Source organism: Stylophora pistillata, chromosome 4, assembly GCF_964205215.1.
Source record: "Stylophora pistillata chromosome 4, jaStyPist1.2, whole genome shotgun sequence".
Taxonomy (NCBI): Eukaryota; Metazoa; Cnidaria; class Anthozoa; order Scleractinia; family Pocilloporidae; genus Stylophora; species Stylophora pistillata.
In genome coordinates this window covers 27977431-27996586 of record NC_142522.1, presented here as the reverse complement: position 1 = coordinate 27996586, position 19156 = coordinate 27977431, and the positions used below count along the sequence as shown (strand labels likewise).

The window sequence follows — 19156 nt, the reverse complement described above, 5'->3', positions numbered from 1 at the left end:
ATAGCGGAGTAGTAGAAAACCTGTCTCTGGAAGTCTTTTATTTGAAAATTCATCGTTACTGTTCAAAAGATAAAACGCCTTGTTTACAGTCAAGTCAATTCTTCCGTTTTAAAAGATCTCCCAATTAAAGGACAACAAGGCAAATACTGCAAGGTGATTGGGCGATCATCTTAAATAATTATACTTATAATGTGGAATTTAAGTGCAACGAACACGGTGTATTCGTTGTTCAATAAATATTGTGGACTTCATGAACTGATGCATGATTATAACCTGGAAATTTGATGAAATATTTTGGAACTCCTGAAGAGTAAATATTTCTAGGCAATCGTATCATACCTCACTAAATACAAATGAGAAAGCCTCTTGGCCTCATTTCACCGAGTACACGGAATATATGATTTGTAATGACGGAGATCTCCTCAAATTTATATCTACACTTCTTGTCCACATCCCTGGAAAAATTGGACATCTGCATGACAAAGCAATCGTATGTTGGGAGATACCCGAATAACGCCGTTAGCTACTAGTTTCATTCTATGCGAGGAAAAAATAATCCTATGATTGTAAACGGTGTCCCAGACTGGGGAATCACTGACACCACGCCCAGCTGTGGTTTGGTATTTTAGCGGGCACAAAATGAAAGAACGCTGAAAGCTCAGGCAGGGAAGGTAAAAAGATTCTTCTTTTTTTAGTTAAACTCGAACAAAAACAGTAGCCGGCACTGTTACTTCAGGGTTTGAGGAATAACTTGATTGTTGCAGTAGGACAGTATGGGTAACATCGACGGGATTGTAGGTAGCACATGTTAATTTGGTCTGAATCCTTTCTTACTTGTACCTACGCTAAAAATAGGCCGTTTGCCATCCTTGGATGGATAAAATTGGCTATGCACTACACAACGGTACTCTAAAACTCACATCAAGGTAAGAAATTGAAACCCTGTGCGCACCTACTTTACAAATGAAAGATCTCTTAGAAGCTACAAGGTGGCACAGCATCTAAGTCTATAATCGACACAATGGTCAATACACACAGGTTCTGGTGTGATACACCTATCAAATAGTAAATATATTAAGTTCAAATTGTTCTGTATAAATCCACTCTTGTTGTCTTCCACTTGCCCGAACTTTGAAGACTCTTGATGCAAAGAATTCTGCACTCTTTTCTTTGAACTCCATGATACATCCAGCTCAAAGGAAATCTGACATTCTCAACCTTGAATCAATTTTTTTCTCTTTTTCCCGCTAGTCGACAACAAACTGTGGAAGTATTGTCCGGAGCCGAGTATTGATATTACTTATGAAGCAGACAAACGCGTTTTAGAATTCTTCTTCATTGTCAACTTCCATCCTTATGCTGTCCAAAAAGCTCGAGTTCCTTTTCTTCATTTTAATTTTTTGTTTCTCAAAGTTCTTCTTTTTGTCCTGCAACAGAGAATAACTTTGTCATTTCTATTCACGTCCGTCAATCAGTAGTAACCACTGAAAACTCTTTTTCTCAATGGATTTCAATTCATGTGCGTGCAAACCTTTAACACACTCGCGCCCTCGAACGAATGGTTCAAGGTGAGTAAAAGTCGAATCAAAAGTTTTCCTCAAGAGAATGAAAAATAGGGCCAATCAAATGCCCGACGTCTTACAAAAATACTAGAACTACAGAAAGATAGAGAACTAGAGAACTAAAGAACTAGAGAACTACAGAACTAGAGAACTACAGAACTAGAGAACTAAAGAACTAGATAACTAGAGAAGCAGAGAACTAGAGAAAACTAGAGAAGTAGAGAATTAGAGAACTAGAGAACTAAAGAACCAGATTACTAGAGAAGCAGAGAACTAGAGAAAGCTAGAGAAGTAGAGAACTAAAGAACCAGATTCCTAGAGAAGCAGAGAACTAGAGAAAGCTAGAGAAGTAGAGAAGTAGAGAACTAGAGAACCAGATTACTAGAGAAGCAGAGAACTAGAGAAAGCTAGATAAGTAGAGAAGCAGAGAACAAGAGAAGTATCGAACTAAAGAAGTATAGAGAGCTAAAGAACTAGAGAATTAGATGGCTATAGAACTACAGAAAAGTAGAGACCAAAGACTTTAGGGAAAACTTACTCCCCCACGAGACACATATAGACAGTATGTTTGACCCAGTCTACTCACCTCTATTGTAGTCATGGAGTCTGTCCGAGCACGTGACGCTGACGAAGGTCGCTCAGTTCCAGAGCTCGGGCGATTCCTTGAGGCAGAGTCGGAGCGGCTTTCCTTCCCACCTTCTATTGTTAAGTCCTCCTGCAGGAAAGAAAATACAGCGGTTAAACGTAAACCACACGGACTGTTATTTTTCTATGTCCTTCCTTTGTCAGTTTAGTTAGTCCTTTTTAGTTAAAAACCACGAAGCATTAAGGTTTGCCAAATAACAGGAAAAATAAGCCCGTCAGTAAGCAGATCTCCTTCTAGAAATTCTTTGTTTTGCATAATTTTCACGTCTTCGTTGCATGTTCCCACCTGCCACAGTCCATATTTTCTTGCCTTTAATGGCATTCTAGACAACTATGCTTTGATCGCTCGCCCTTTGGTTGATTGACTTGCCGACTCAGTGACAGAAAGACAGATAAATACGTAGACGTAATCAGACAGAAGGATGAATAGATTGATTAATTTTGTTTTACTAACCTCAGTATCACTGATCCAATTTTCCTCTTCACTCTCCAGTCCTCCAACTCCACTGTCCGACACTTTGGACGGTGCACCGCCATCTTGGTCACTTCCTACAGACTCCATACTACAACACCAAAGACAAAAATCAATGGAAACGGAGCCAGAAATATCCTGTTCAACAACTGATTGAACTGTTCCCTGCCAAGAGCACAGATCAGATAATAAAAATTGCTATTCTTTTGGTTACCTTTTCCTTCGCTTATGGTCACTGGTCATCAACTGAGCGAGAGTGCTGTCCTGTCTTGTAAGCTCTTTTTCTAAAAGGATGCAAGACATGCGTTAATCGTGAGATTAATTGTCGAGACAAGGTCACCTCACGCGCTGAATTCTAGATCCAAAGGTCAAAGTTCGAGCCCTAGGCGGATCATTCTGTTGTATTCTGGGACAAGAACACTGAACCCTCCGAGTCTGTCTTCTCCTAAGAGTGCAAATGGCTATTAAAAACTGTCAAAGGTGTTGGTTCTTATGGACGAACATCCCTCCCAAGAGCTTACACACGAAGGCGCGCTATATAAGGAAGTCTTCCCTGGGAAGACCTAGGCTCATTCGTCACTCACCGTTGGCGTGTGCGGGTCAAATTTAAATGCTGGTAGACGAACAAAAGGAGCTAATGAGATATCTATTGTTTACTTCTACCAGCATGGTGGCATGAGGTAACGTGCGAACCACCTACTTCGATCTCAAATTTACCGCCACAAATAAAGACAGTTTCCATTGGAGAAAGGAAATACAAATCTCAAAAATTCTTGTATTGTGACGAAGACATAAAACAATTTTGAGGAATGCGCCCGCTGTTCACTGCTTTGGAGTAGCTGTAGCTCAAGCTGTCTTGACTCTAAGAGTTCTACATCACACGACGGTTGATTGACAAATAGTCCAGTGGGACCTAAGGCTCCTTTTATAGCGCGCCTTCGTGTTTAATACTAAAGAAACCCGAATTAACCCAGGCCAGTTGCAGGCACGTGAGACTTGACCTCAGCCCGAGCTAATTGTAAATCAATTCAACGCTAACTTCAAAGCCATTATCAGCCACCTAACAAACACTGATTGCGGGAAACCCTCTGACAAGAAATCTGTTCCAGGAAATAGAGCTTCCAGGCGATTATCTGGCATTCAACAAGTTATCTGACATGATTAAAATTTAATTTGACTACGAATTTTGAAGGCAAATTTTTTCAACATCCCGAAGACAATATATGAATTCTAATTTTTTTTTAAACGGTAAAAATAACAAGATTTCCTGGAACGAGTTCTTCTGGAAAGAAAGAGAATATTTCTTCATAGTATGGAAATCAATTCGCGACTTCGGAGTCCAGATGTTTGACAGGCTAAGAATCCCACAGAGAGTGAGCAAGTGCAAGAACTTACTAAATTTCTTCAAGAGTTTCACCAGCTCCTCATGTCCATATTCCTAAAACAAAACGAAAGCAATCTTTATTAAGTATTCCTAGCCAAGAGAAGGAATGCCTGTTTACCTTTCTGGTAAAGGATTCGATGAAACCCTTTGCTTTCCAAAAATAATCATCCTAGATTTACTATTAGCTGTGGAATGTGCAAACTGTGAAGTGATCCCTTAAGATACATGCCCACTAAACATGATCCCCAACTTGAATTCTCCTACGAGACTTGCTGTCGTTTCTTTGCATAAGAGAAACTATTTGTAAAATAACGAAGTCTTTCCTATTTAATTATTTAAGCCTGATAACTAGAACCTTCACTTACTTCTGCTATGTCAAGAGGGGTTCGTCCGTTATTGTCCACAACGTCCACCTTTGCTCTGTTGGCGATAAGCCACTTGACACACTTTACATACCCGCTGCAAACAAAACGAAGTGTTCGTTAGGGCGCCTTTTGACTGAATGACGTAAAACAAAAATCAATGCATTCTCCCAAAGGCCAATCAGAGTAAAGGTTGGTGTTGCTTTACTCTGCTCTGTGATTGGTCTAGAAAAATCCCACCACTATCTCAACCAATCAGATGCAAAACTAATAGCAATCCTACTTGGTCACCGGCGTTTTCCCGCGCTTCGAACAGGTTGCCTGTTTTTCATTGGTTAGTGATGATATTAACCATTTTTCTAATTGGTAGTTGTGATTACTTTGCTTTTGGTTTTTCGACAGTCAACTGAAAACCACTCTGCCACAACCAACCACATATAATTCAATTAAAAAATGTAACCGGTCTTTCGCGAATTGTTGGGTTAGTTGAGAGGATGCAAGAGTATCGTAGACTTATCACAGAGTGCACTGAAGGATAATCAGTACAGCCGGATTCCTTTTGATACCCACCTGAAATTTCTCGGACAACTATTTGGGCAGTTAGGGAACAGAAAGCAAACAACATCGAAGAGACGGCAGAAATGCCCCGTAGTGTAAAGTTGAATTGCAGCGACAACATACCTCATACAAGCCAAATGGAGGGGAGTAAGTTCGTCTACTGTTCTGCAGCTCAATGTACTACCCATAGCCGATAGAATCTGAATAAAGAACATAATTACACAAAAAAGCAATGTTTGGTAAATAAGTGAAATATTTTTAAGCTTTCATGGTAAAATCGTGAAATTTGGTTTATCACTCTCGTATCCGTCTACTTTTTAATCCAATTTTTCATATTTTCATGTAAGTGAGTTATCAAGCCACTTCTTTTCCTGGTGTGAAGTGAAGAGAAACAAATTTGAGTCGCTTTCCTTCAACAGGTAACCAGGTCTCCAAATCTTGAGGAAGCGTTAATAGCTCAACACCATTTAATGCACCGTGGTTTGAAATGGTCGAAGATCGTTTAGCGGAAACAACTCGTTTTTTTTTTTCTTTCACTCTTTATTAAATCAAAAGAATATAATGCAAATAAGAGTGTGTAAGAAAGAGTAACTAACCATCATACAGTTCACGTGACCATTCATAGCTGCCAGATGCATGGCGGTATAGCCAGTCGGCGTCTCTGCGCCTAAGTCTACACCGCTGACCGCTAGCCACTTAACACAATCCAGTTGACCATTAGCGGCTGCTATGTGAAGTGGGTTCAAACCGCGTTCATCTGTCATGTTCTTCATCGCAGGCACCACTCTTATTAATTCCTTCACTCGTTCAAGGTCTCCCTTTTTGGAGGCGTCGTGAATTGATGCACCTAAAGATAAGATAATGAAAAAAAAGAATCTAATTAGAATTAAATCAGCGCTGAATCATCTAGGTGATCATAGGCAGCAGTCAAATATACCAGTCATATATTAAGCCGTTTGACACGTGGTTTCTTGAAATTAGAATTGGTGCATATTAGCAACAATGTTTCGATTGGTGGACTACAAAACACGACCTTGTACCATTTCGCACAGCAGCCCAATTGGCTCTGTTCGTTTGCTCGCCAATAAAACATTTCACTTACTCCTAATGGGTGACTACAAAGTTACATAAAAAGCGAACAAACCTCTCCTCAAGATATTTTCACTCTCGCTGATAGAGTGTTTGTGTTGCTCTCTTTCTTTCTCTTGTTTTGCGCGAACTCCCGCTCGGAAGCCTTCAACAAAATCTTCACTTTGAGCAGAAACAGGTCGATCACGTTCATGCTGGTGAAAAAATATTACAATTTGTTACTTGAATAGTGCCATGTGAGATCATCATACACATAAATTAACCGATCACTATTACAACCAGCGAGTTTCAAACCCACAAACATCATGAACTTTTATAGCAGGCGCTTTGATATGGAAAGCAAGTAACTTAATAGGTTGATTTCGGCAGGGGGTGGTTAAAGATAGGCGAAGGGATTTTCTTTTGCTCTCGCCTATAAAGCGTCCCCCCCCCATCCACTCCCCCCTGCCTTTTCCAGATTTTCACGAATGGGTAATTAGTGGTCCCATGCCAAAAACACGCCTGTAACATAGGCTACAATCATGCTGGCTGTTTCTCACAAGATGTAATGTCTCTTAAGAGGTAACGTCGAAGCATTAAAAGATAACCTTACCTCTGGTTTGGTGTCAACTGTGAACTCCACCCTGGGCTCTTCTTCTTCTTCTTCTTCCTCTTCTTCTTCTTCTTCTTCTTCTTCTTCTTCTTCTTCTTCTTCTTCTTCTTCTTCCTCTTCTTCTTCTTCTTCTTCGTCCTCTTCCTTGTCCTCGTCCTTTTCCTCCTCATCCCTTTGTTCAGCCGTATCTTCTTCCCCCTTTTCAACATTTTCTTTCTCTTTCATTTCTTCATGCTTTCCACTCTGCTCCTCCTCTTCGAACCCAGTCTCCGGACTGGGTTCTTCCTTCTTGGTTTTCTTCTTGAATTTCGAGACAGACGTGGTGACCAGCCTCAACTGATCCGAACCGTTCTTGGATAACCTCCTTTTCTCGTCATCCTTTCCAGCCTCTTCCTTTTCTTCTTCCTCACTTTCGCTAGCATTTTCATCTTCCCTGCTTCTTTGCCTTTTTGAATTTTTTGTAGAATTCTCTTCAGCATCCTCATCGTCAGAATCTTCGTTCTGTTCCTCAGGTTGGAAGAATCTTTCCTTCTCGTCTTCCTTTTCTTCATCTTGTCCTTCGGGAGTTTGTCCTTTCTCTTCTTCTTCTCGTTCGCTAACATCAAACAAGTCTTCAGCCTTAATCGCCACTAATAGATCATCCGCATTTTCATCTCCGTTCGTTGATGCCACATGCGGGGGAGGTTTGGCCCGTTTGGAGCTTATCGGAGGTTTCTCCCTCAGCGAATCAGCTTTACTTTTTGATTTCTTTTTAACTTCTCTCAAGTCAGGTGCAGGAACATTATCTTCGTCTTCACCGCTAGAGAAGCTGTCACTCTCGCTTGCGCTCCGGTAAAAGTCGTCGTCTTGTCTTTCGTCAATTCTTGGTAAGACCGCAACAAGATGCGATGCTACACGCCACAAAAAAATAAAGAAATCTAATTAAATAAAAACAAAATTTTAAAACTACAGAATTAAAAACTTCAAAGCAATCTCTCCAGCAGGGTGTGTACTCCACTACAGTCTTATTGGCAATTGTGGAGTCTTCCAAGGTGAGAAAGAGGGGGTCGGGTGCACCTTACGAGCCCCTCACCCCTAGCCACGCCCTATTTTCAAAAACTTACTTGGTATGCTAAGGGAAAACGGTACATTGACGAGATATAGCAAAGCAAAAGGAGAGGACTGGTGGGGTGAGCACCTCCATGACCAAGTCCTGTTTGCGAGTCTGGGCCAAAATTATTCCACGCCGATAAGAAAAAAAATTAGGAACCTCAAACTAAACCGAGATCACAATGTAACTTACCCACGACGAGAAAGAGAGAGCTTTCCAAGCTGTTCTGAACAGCTTTACCTTGAGTGAAAAATCACCACTTTGTTCTTACCTTCACGTATGCATTTATGCTAATTCTCACTAAAGCATACTTAAGTTATTTTAGCTAACAGGAATACCGTTCACGTTAAAAGTAAGATTACCTGGAATGACGTCTGAGGTTGGAAGATCTCGAATAATTTGCCCATCATCATCTCGTGACGATAACCATCTACAAAAAAGGTAAAAAGGCGAATGAAATTTAAAAAAAAAAAAGCCAGTGACTAGTTGAGTGTCAACAGAGTATCAGTCCACGAGAGTTTGCGAGACAATCGTAGATTCAGGGTCCTTCAGGTTGTTATCACTGATTGAAAAAAAAAAAAAAGAGTCTTTACATTCGTCAAATTCAGCACTGCATGCCATGAAAGGTCTTGAAGTGGGTCACTCAAAGTTTGAGCGAAAATTGTAAGTGGACTTGTTCACCGACTGTACTCTCATGGCTGACCTTTACCTGCTACAACTGAACTCGAATGCTCTTGTCGCCTCCGGTCCTTCCTTGATAAACACCTTGTCCAGGAACCAGCCATAACCTAAATACAAAAATAAAAGCAAGTTTCTAGTCATCTGACATAGTAACGAAGAAGAAACGAGTAAGTGAAAGTTCTCCCAAACGTTGCTACAAACCTAAAACGAAGTTAACATCAACATCATTTATGAAAAAAACACACATAGTCAAGAGTGAGGGAGACACTGGTTATGGTAGCTTACCAAGTTTCGTCTCGCTGTGACCAATTCTGATACTCGACATCTTTCCAAGAAAGACAGAGTCTACGACGAAGATATCCACCTGATAAACAGACGTGCAGCAAGAAGAATTAGCCGATTGGAGTTCAACTAAGGAGTCGCTTGTAATAATTGTACATAAACTCTTCCAAGTGTAGACCCGGTCCGACTTGTCTCAGTTTGGACAATAAACTCGTTTCATTTCAGAAATGAAAATGCAAGAGTGTAATTGGTTCGACATTTTTTTAAATTCATATGACAGCTTTCATACAATATACACTGTTTTCTCCCCAGGAAATTCGTTTTACAAACAACAAAATTTTCCCCGGTGGCTCACTTAAGAGCCATTGATGTTCCCTCAATTCTATGACTTCCTCTAGTCCAAATTACCTACATCTTAATGGTCCGGGCGGGAGTCCCGATTAAAAAAAGAGGAGGGAGGGGGAGGGGGGTTACTAACACTTGACCGAAGTCCAGTCGCATGCCAGGATGCCTTGTTATTATAAAGTGCTAGTCCCTCTTTGGTAAAAGAGAGGGGAGGGTATATGTACCCTAAGACCTCTTCCTTTTTGACCACACTCTTACTCTCACCTGTCCTCTTTGAAACTTTGTTCTGTGTGTTCTGGATCGCAGCAGCTGCCTCTCGCCTGAGTTGCCGTACTCTCCAAACATTGTTAACTTGACCGTCGCCTTGGTACCAGCACCCAGTTTATCACCAGTCAGGATATATACTTCATACGTTAGCACTGCAAATCAAGACAAGTGTTAAAATTACAAAACAGCCTTTGCCCGAACGATGAAACGGACATTTTTGTCTTTCCTGATCTTAACAGTAATAAAAGCGGACGTCTATAAAATATAAAAAAAATAAATATGGCTTTTCCAACCACTGTTTGCGATAGTCTCAATCGAGGGCTTCCGAAACGTTACCTGGGTGGTCCTCAGTTCTATACTCCTCAGGGACTCAGAACAGTCGCTTTGCCTGACTCTTGAGAGAAATATGCTTCACACAGGAGAGATGGAATTCCCCAGTTAGGTGTGTTCCATAATTTACCCCTCGAAAATTACTTTTAGATCACCCCTTATTGGTGGATCCCTGTAGCATCTAGAATGCCTCTCCATGAGACATTAACAAAACTCATGAGGTATGAAATCAAAATAGGGATTATATTTGGACAAAGGCCAGAATGAGGTTCAGTGTTGTTAGTTAACTGATGGTAAAATGTGGTTTTCCTTCTCACTTGCGAATAGTGCAGATTTGCAAACATTTGGCCCCTTTGCTTCACTTTATTGACAACAATAAATGCCTTACTAGACAATAATCACTCTTAAAAATTAGCATATTCTCACCTTTGGGTTCCAGGTCTCTGTTCCTTGTTTGTGTCTCGGCTGAGAGAGGGGTGGATGTTGGTACGTCTGTGGTACTGGCACCTCGTGTTGCCGTGATTGTAGAGACACCCACCTCTTTGACTTCCTCTGAGCTGTCTCTTACGATTGGAGACAGTCTTGGAGGTAGGATGATATGCCGCTCAACTTGCTCATTATCATCATTATCAGTTTGTTTAGTAGTTTGTGTACCTGGAAATAAGGACACAGCTTTAAGGGACATCAACTCCCAAATGACCACAGACCCTTCTGTGAAATTAAGAAGGCTAATTTTTCTACAAAGTTCCACTGTAATTTTAAATCAAGCAGTCTTAATTTTCAGTTTGTGTAGCAGTTTGTGTACCTGGAAACATTAGGAAACATCTTTAAGGGAAGTCAACTCCCAAATGAACACAGACCCTTCTGTGAAATTAATTAGGCTAATGTTTCTGCCTGTACAAAGTTCCAATTGTAATTTTAAATGAAGTGGTTTCAATTTTCAGCTGTCATTTTGCAGAAAGGCATGTAGGCTATCACAGAATGTGATGGTATGTGAATTAAATTTTTTCAAACACCTTTATCTGATTGCTGTCTTATCTCTAATAAGTAATCCTTCCTTTGACCCTTCAACTCCTATGAGTGACCAAGACAGAATTTCTCCTCACAATATCAATACAACATCAAGCAAAAAAGTAATGAGAATAAGGAAAATAAGAAAATCAGGGGATAATTATAAGTTGATCCAATACCAAATTCTCCAAACTTATGGTGGTGATAATTGTATGAAAACCGGTAGGGAGGATTACCAATGAGATCTTGGGAAAGCGAGGGTAACCCAAGCGTAAATTGAACTTCAGCTAAACTCTTCTATTAGTTTGAATATATCAACAAAGTTGAAATGGTAAATTGGCCACTGTTACGATTATAAAAGCTGACGTTTTGAGCGTTAGCCCTTTGTTGGAGCATTAGCCCTTTGTCATTCGCTCCCACAAAGGGCTAACGCTCGAAACGTCTGCTTTTGTAACCGTTATGGTGGCCAATTTACCATTTCAACTTTGTTGATATATTCAAATTATTTCATTACCCCCACCGACGCAGCCCCAAACAGTTTCTTTAGAAACTATCAGCCTTTCTTCTATTAGTACCCTAGCCAAACACATTCCTGGTAGTAATGCGAAGAGCTCAGGCAATTGCAAGAAACATAAATGAGTGTTCTTCACTGCATTCCTTGCTCAATGAAAAATTGTTGCTAGATCACATCCTGTTCTATTTCAAGTTCAGGTCTTTTCTTTTGAGTTCATGGTCAATTTTCCGTGTACAAGAGAAAAATTTCTAATACATGCAAAAATCAGTATGGCCTTTTATCACCCATCATAATTACAAATTGTCAAATTGTACCTGAATGGACAACTGTCTGTGTTGACATATCAATCATGTCATGTTCTATTTCCATCCATGACATCCTTGGCGTATGTGTTGATGATAATTTTTGAGATCCAACACTTTCAAGTTCATCATCATCATAGCTTTCTTCATCTGGTCCAACAGCCTGTGATTTCAGTGGTAAACCAGCACTCTTAGGTCGCAAGTCTTTTGGTCGGTGATGTGATGCCATAATACTGCTACCGCGTCCATCTAAATTCATGCGTCCAATAAGGGATCTGAAAAAATCCATTAGGGTAACTTTGTTACATAAAGATCAAGCTTACAATTACATTATTTAAATAAAAAAACCAAGATATTGTTTGATTAACAGATTACTATCAGACTATAGTACTACTGGAGGCTGACTAAAAAAAAAAAATCCATTTGTATTATTTCTCAGTATTATAAATCTATAATGTACAAGATTGAGTAAAAGTATTTATTTATTAAATAAAAAACCCAGACATTGTTTAATGAACAGATTTCTAATGCCATGCACCAGAGATCATCCAGAACATAACAAAATAAATTTAGTACTGTCTTAACTGAGACCAAGTTGCATGTTATCATTTTATACGAGTCCACAAATGTGAACTCCAGTTACACAGTAGACCTTAAAGACTTTTTGTTGGAAAAACACCATTGAATTCCTACTGGTGTTACATTATATACCTGAGTCGCTCATCACCATCATCACTTTGTGATCCTCCCGGGAGTACAACATGAACACCACTCCTAGTGAGTTTCTTTCCATCTCTTCCAGTTGGGGAGGACTTGAAAAATGCTGACTCTGGTCTTCTTGGTGGAGCTGATCTAGGTTTGGGCTGAGGAGAATGCATCAGAAAAACAGTAACTTCATTAAAAGTATTATAAGTAAATCATTCTTAATCCACAAGTGGTTTGCAAGTCTTTTGTTAAAGAAGAACTGAGTGTCGCCTTTTTTAGTTATGAGGTAAGGCATAGCAAACTTGATGTTCAGTTTGAGAAATAAAAGAATTGAATAAATACTTCATTAATGCTAACCTTTGGCGGAGAAGGACGTCTTGAAATTCTTTGAGAACTCTCAGAATCTGATTAAAACAAAAACTACATGTGAGGAATCTAATCTGCACAATGTGAGCGTCCCGTCCCAACAAAATACCTCAGGTTATCACAGGTTTTATCAATTACAATATCATGTACCTGAGGAGAGAGACTCTGTTGCTGCACGGCATTGCTTCTCCCTTTGAAGTCTTGGTATTTCCTACGTATGTGATAAGTGAAAGTCAGATGTGCACTAACTATATTAACTTCACAAGGAAGGGCTTTAGAAAGATGGTGAAGAAAATACAAAGGTCGAGTTACATATACAAGGTTGTGTAGGTACACAGGATACAAGAAGAAAAATAAAAAGAAAGGAAGGAAAGACAGAAGGAACAACTCTAAGAAGAAGGGATGGAAGGGAAGGATGCACTAAGACATGAAGAAATGAGGAATAATTCTTGGGCTTACCTAGTGCTTTGGTTTGCAACACAGTAAAGGTGTAAATAGGCCAAACAAGAGGAACTGATCACTGGTCTGGATAGCTTACCTTGTCCGATGCCTGAAACCCTTTGCTTTGTTTCTTGGTGGCAGGTAGAGCTACTGTTTCCTAAAATAACAAAGAGTACAGTGTACATTGAGTATTAAGTTTCATTTTGAGCTTTAGGTTTAGCTAACGTGATGCCTTTTCCTTACCGTGGCAACAATCAGCTTAGTTGCCATGTTAACTAGTCTTTCCCTTTCATCTCGGCTGACATGCTGGGGAGGAGATCGTCTTGCTATTCTCCTTGGTCTTCCAACAACATTTGGAGGGATTTTTCTAAAAGAAAATAACAATAAAACATAAAAATACACCTTACACTTAAGATGATAATTAGAATCTTCTCCATTTTTTCTTGGTGGGAGGCTTATTAACAGTTCTATGTGAGCCATTTGTATGAGTTGAATAAAGGTAGTGGGACTTTACTTACACCTAGTTTGGGTTGAGGCATGGCTATGGTTGTGGTGTTGTGTTCTTCTAAAGATATTTTATTCTCAATCAACCCCAAATTATAAATGGACACTGTTTTACATATCAATGAAGCAACTAGAAAATTGTTTTTCCCCCTAACAATTTGTCAAGTTTCCCTGACAGGGTTCAGGCACTCATCAAACTCATTATACTACTAAATCAAAAGTCAAGAGAGCCACTGTGTTAGGAAAGCATCTCACTCAAGACCAAGACAAAAACACGTGAACAGAGCTTATAATAAGTGCCGACCTCTGGATCCATACTCTGTTAGAGCAACCACTTGGCTACCACATTTAGAAGAAGACTTAAACCAACTTCATCACCACAATTACCTTCTTTTAGCACCCCTCTTTGTCTTCATGTACTGATCAACTGACATTGTAGCATGTGGTCGATGAGCAGGAGGTTGTTGTGGAGCAGTCTGCGGCAAAGCATACGGTGAGATTGGCCCAGGCTTCAGTCTGTAGTCTACAGATGCCATAGTCTGATCCACAAAGTTCCTAACAGAACCTTCCCTAGAGTCTTGGTCCTTTACCGTGTGCATGTTTTGTAAATGTCTCCTAATTTTAGGACTGTGAAAATAGTGTTTTAAGCTCCTGTCATGGATCCCATCATAGTCCAAAGTTGGACCCTGGGTTTGACACAAAAAAAAAAAAAAAACAAATTAAGGGAAAAGTATTAGACATTTGTTTTTAGGCAATTTTAGTGTGATAAAAATGTTTTTCACATGCTTCTATCATTAAATAATTATATTGATTTATGAAAAGGTTGAAGAAGAAGTCATCAAGAGAAAGTTATTTAAATACAAGCCAAGGCTGTGCTCAAAGGAAAATTAAATGGAGCCAGTGCTCTGAAACTGTGATATCGAGGGTGCCCATTGTATGAAAAAAATAAAATTCCTGAGTCGCCCAAGAGCAAAAGTAAGGCTAGACCCCAGCCTTGTGACCAGATGCAACATCATCACCTTCTCTAGAAGGTAACTTGTGGAATTATAGAAAAACCTTACCAAGTTATTAAATGTAAGCTGCATATATTTCCTATTAAGTTTATGTCAATAATTCTAACATCTTTTCAGTGTGACATATGAGGATTTCTTGCAAAGAAGACTTCAAAACTGGCATTTTACAGGAATGCGTCAAGAGCTTAACTGGTGTATGTAGATGTCAGTGTGAAAATTAAAAGAAAAAATAAGAGTTCCATCTTTCTTATTTTCAATCACTTTTTTTTTCAGTGTTATTGAGAACTGTACTATCAATTTCATGGTTGAAATAAGCAGTAATTTATAAAGAAAAAATATCTTACAGCTCTCAGTGGAATTGGATCTTCTCTAGGATGAAATGGACCTGATAAATCAAAACCGTCTTCTCTCCTTTGTACATCTAGATAGTACTTCCTACAGCAAAAACAAACAACAATTATTGCAGACAAAAAATACACTCATCGCATAAAGCACAAATTATGTACAAACTCAATGTCTTTACATTATCCAAATATCTCAGATTAACTTGAACTACAAAAAATAAACTAGACCTTATTGTGTTCACAAGTTTCATTTACTGTTAAAAGAAACTTGTTCTCTCATCTGAAACTATCAAAATAACATTAGACAAATCTCCAACTTACTATTATATAGAACCATATTCTTGTAAATATTAAAAAAAAAACAGTACAAGAGGTAAAATGTTTCTTTTTAACACAAGAACTTAATGAATAATGAGCACAAATTAAATGTAACATGCAAACATGGAATCATGCACATAAAATAAAGTAACAAAAATAGTTTTCACTTCAGTTGAAAAAATAATCTCAATCGCTTATTTTGTATCATACATCTTATCACTGCCATGTTCAGAGTCCGTGTCCTCTGCTAGAAAATACAGACAAGAGTTGCGGCAACGTTGACGATTCAAATTCCTCTTTAGTGTCCTCTTCATATATTATTCCAAAGATAATCTTCCACATGAAATCATGATCAAATTGAACACCAGACAGTGCCAGTAAATACAAATCACCAACAAAAGTTGTTGAGTCACAGTCTGATCACTTGCTCTTGTTGCTTAAATAAGTCCAACTGAAAGCTTGCAAAGGATTTACACAGAATATTGTAATCTGGCAAAGTTATGGGACCATGGAAACACTGAGTAATGTGTTTTTAACACATGAATCATTTATTGTCAGTCTGATGCCCATCATACAACATTTCACAAATGTTTTCTAGAAATGCATAGCCTGGTCCCATGGCTTACCCACAAGAAAAAAAACTATCTTTTCTATTGCAACCTAGAACTTCCTCAGGAAGTGCTTTGATTTGATAAAATTTCTAAATAAACTGTCAGAAATTGTATGTGATTTATGCTAATTGGCTTACAATTCCAAACTTGAACAATGACAATTACCTCTGTATGATTACCTCTAGGTATGGAAATTATTCAATTATTTATGAAAACAGTCTTTTAAATATATAAACAAGTGCAATAATGATCATATACTATCCAAGACATAGTTCTTTTTTTTTAATCTACTATTTATATAATAATATTCATTAAATAAACCTGTTCTTTGCTTCTACAGGCTAGTGATATTTGAGATAAATTTGTATGATCTGTGCATGTGTATTTCACCTGAGACTAACAAAAAAAAAAACAAAACAAAACCAAATTTGTATCAACACAGTTGAATTTCACCCTCAAGATCTCAATAGTGATAATTTCTCCTTAATGTCTTCTATACAATTCTTATGTTGCTAGTTTGGAGAATTTGGTATCAGATCAACTAAGTCTAATTATCTCATATAATAGACATTTTTCTTTAATCTCATTACTTGTCTGCTTGGTATTGTTAACAATGACAGGGCTCAACACTAACAGTAAGTAGCCCACTAGCCACAGACTAGTAGAAATATTAAGTTTTGGCTAGTGGTTTTTTGATTTTCACTGGCCTGTTTGGCTAGTGAACAAACTGAAATTGTCATAACATCTAAGATGTCACTAGCCAGTTGGCTACTAAGTTGGAAAGTTAATGTTGAGCCCTGACTGATATTATAATAAGAAATTCTGTCTTCGTCACTTGTGGGTTTGAGCTAACATACAGGAAGGAAGTGAAATGGGCTCATTTATGATAGTACTTCTTTCTAATTAAAAACACATTGGTTACATAAATCTCACTACTCCAGCGAACCATCAGTCATACTTAACACAGATGAGTACTGTCTTTTTTTTAAAAAAAAATGAAGGAACCAGTCCTTAGAAAACAGAATTTATATTTAAAAGGAAGTAACCATTGATGAATCAAGATATTTCAGAATAAAAAAGTATACTTATCTTTCCTTTTTGATGTTTAGAATCTTTCTATACTCAAAACATACTTTTACCAGTTCAAGTATCACTTGTTTTCATCAAATAATTCCATTCTCCTCTTTAATTTTTTTTCTTTAATAAATGCTAAAAAGGTCCAGAAACACTGGTAAAGTGACCTTGTATGATGTTTTCACATTACTGCTTCAAAATGTATGGAACCACTTTCATGTTTCTATCCTAGAAATTGAGGATTTTCAATATTATGCATATTAACATGTCTAAAATGACTCACATTTTCCACTTAGTTATTTTTAAAAACAGTTCAGGAGGAGTTAGATTGAACCAAATCAACCAAATAATTTGAATATATCAACAAAGTTGAAATGGAAAATTGGCCACTGTTACGATAATAAAAGCTCCGACAAAGGGCTAACGCTCGAAACTTCAGCTTTTATAATCGTAACAGTGGCCAATTTATCATTTCAACTTTGTTAATATATTCAAATTATTTCAATACCCCCACCGACACAGCCCTAAACAGTTTCTTTAGAAACTATCAGCCTTTATTCAATTCAACTAAAGCATTCCATCTATTTCAGATATAGACTAATCCATTGTCCTTCTTTGTTCAGTTCTAACATTTTTAACAGCTTTAGGAAAAGTTTGATGTCATAACTACACATTCATTTCAGCACATGATAACTGAAGTTTTTGAATTTTAAAATATCAAAAATCTTACACACACCTGGTGGGAAAAAAATGGCTGTACAAGTCCCTAACAAAATAGGCGCTCACCTTACTTTACAATTACAGACTGAAAGCTCAATTTAACGAAACTTTCTATAACAAAGTCTTTGGTATAACAAACAATACTTCAGTTTCAGCCCAGCTGAAGTTACAGTAAAATGTATGCCACAGAACGTTGATATAATGAACCCTTGATATAATGAACCACTTTCCCCAGTCCCTTGGCATTTCATTCAATTGAGGTTCCACTGTATTAAGTTAATTTCATGACAACTTTTAATGGAGCTAAATGTTCTGATAAAAAAAAAACACAAAACAAAACAAAACAAAAAACAAAATCAGCTCATAAAGAAATATAAAACTGTTGCCAACCATGAAATATCACTCCATCCATTATGATTTTCCCAAAGTAATAATTGGCCAAAGTCACATGATAATATTTACTTAAAAACCTACTGTCCAATTACTATCAAACTGATGCGGATATCCAATTTTGGATCTATGGACTGACATTATGGTTATATGCCTTTGACAGGCTGCGTTAAGTCATCTTTACTCAATGAAATGCCATTTCTACGAAGTGATACAAACCATGTGCTTAATCCTCTCCTTTTTTGCTCTATTTTAAAAGTTACGATAGCATTCCACTTAAGATTTTATCAAGTAGTCCAGTCACGGTCAAGTTATATACACTACAGAGACCATAGAAAATTAGTTATATTTGAAACGTTTGGCGCAACTAGTCTAATGCAACTATAACGAAACCAAGCTCACCGAAACTTCAAACCAAACTAAAATCGAGCAAATTGGAAACCTTTCACGCGGAAATAAAAGCGATTGTGAAGTTTGAAGTTTCTATTTACCGTAATTATACTACGGCTCTTCAAACTCCTATTCACTAACCCTACTTTTGGATCAATAGAAACAACGTGTTACTTTAGCCACCGCATCGAAAGCAAACTCAATAAAATGGTCATCGTAAAAGACTTCTCCAGTAAATAATAAAGCTAAGCCCCCCCACATTATTTCCTCGTCGATGCAGATAAAGATAATTGATTTCTAAGACACTAAATTAAATAAACGATCTTGCACTGGTGAGACGTTTCTATTGCAAACATTCGTGTGTTAATCCCTTGTTCCAAGCTCCGCATAAGACGGTTGTGGAATAAAACGACGAGGTAAAAGATATACTTACAATTTCTTTGCCACAGTTTTCGTTACAGAAGCCGAACTCATTTATAACTAGCTTCAATTCCTTGACTATCTCCTCCAAAGTCAGATCAAATTGTGCACAAACATGAAACGACGCAGGAATTAGATACCCTGCAAACTTTGGAAAATGCTGGCATCAAATCAGTAAACTGGTCAACTGGCTTCTCGATTTCGTCGCCTTCATAGTTTAAGATATCACCTCACTAAAGAAACTCTTGCGAGAACTAATTCGATCGAATGTACCGATAAGACTTCAAGAGCAAAACACAGTTGATTGGTCTTTGTATGACAGCAAGCGTCTCTAGGGTGCTAACTATTTACCGCGCCTCAACCTAACGACCATT

At 38.1% G+C, this 19156-nt stretch overlaps 1 protein-coding gene across 3 annotated transcripts; it reads right to left on the bottom strand.

Moving 5' to 3' along the window:
* Window positions 1-21: 21 nt before the first annotated feature.
* Window positions 22-19131, bottom strand: LOC111329285 (uncharacterized). Of its 3 annotated transcripts, none has more exons than XM_022933923.2 (24): window positions 18796-19131; window positions 14860-14950; window positions 13890-14188; window positions 13242-13365; window positions 13096-13155; window positions 12708-12768; window positions 12549-12595; window positions 12198-12349; window positions 11499-11761; window positions 10086-10313; window positions 9327-9481; window positions 8721-8799; window positions 8464-8542; window positions 8117-8184; window positions 6665-7554; window positions 6128-6266; window positions 5580-5830; window positions 5107-5183; window positions 4429-4522; window positions 4075-4117; window positions 2894-2963; window positions 2662-2770; window positions 2149-2277; window positions 22-1427 (listed from the first exon to the last, which is right to left on the bottom strand). In XM_022933923.2, exons 1-24 carry the CDS (start codon window positions 18834-18836, stop codon window positions 1323-1325), a joined length of 3654 nt encoding a protein of 1217 aa, XP_022789658.2. In that variant the 5' UTR covers window positions 18837-19131; the 3' UTR covers window positions 22-1322. The 3 variants fall into 3 exon arrangements, with proteins under 3 accessions (XP_022789658.2, XP_088612304.1, XP_088612305.1); XM_088756178.1 differs by lacking the exon at window positions 18796-19131 and adding an exon at window positions 15388-15596; XM_088756179.1 differs by lacking the exon at window positions 18796-19131 and having other exon boundaries at window positions 13890-14129; window positions 14860-14943.
* Between the last annotated feature and the right edge of the window lie 25 nt (window positions 19132-19156).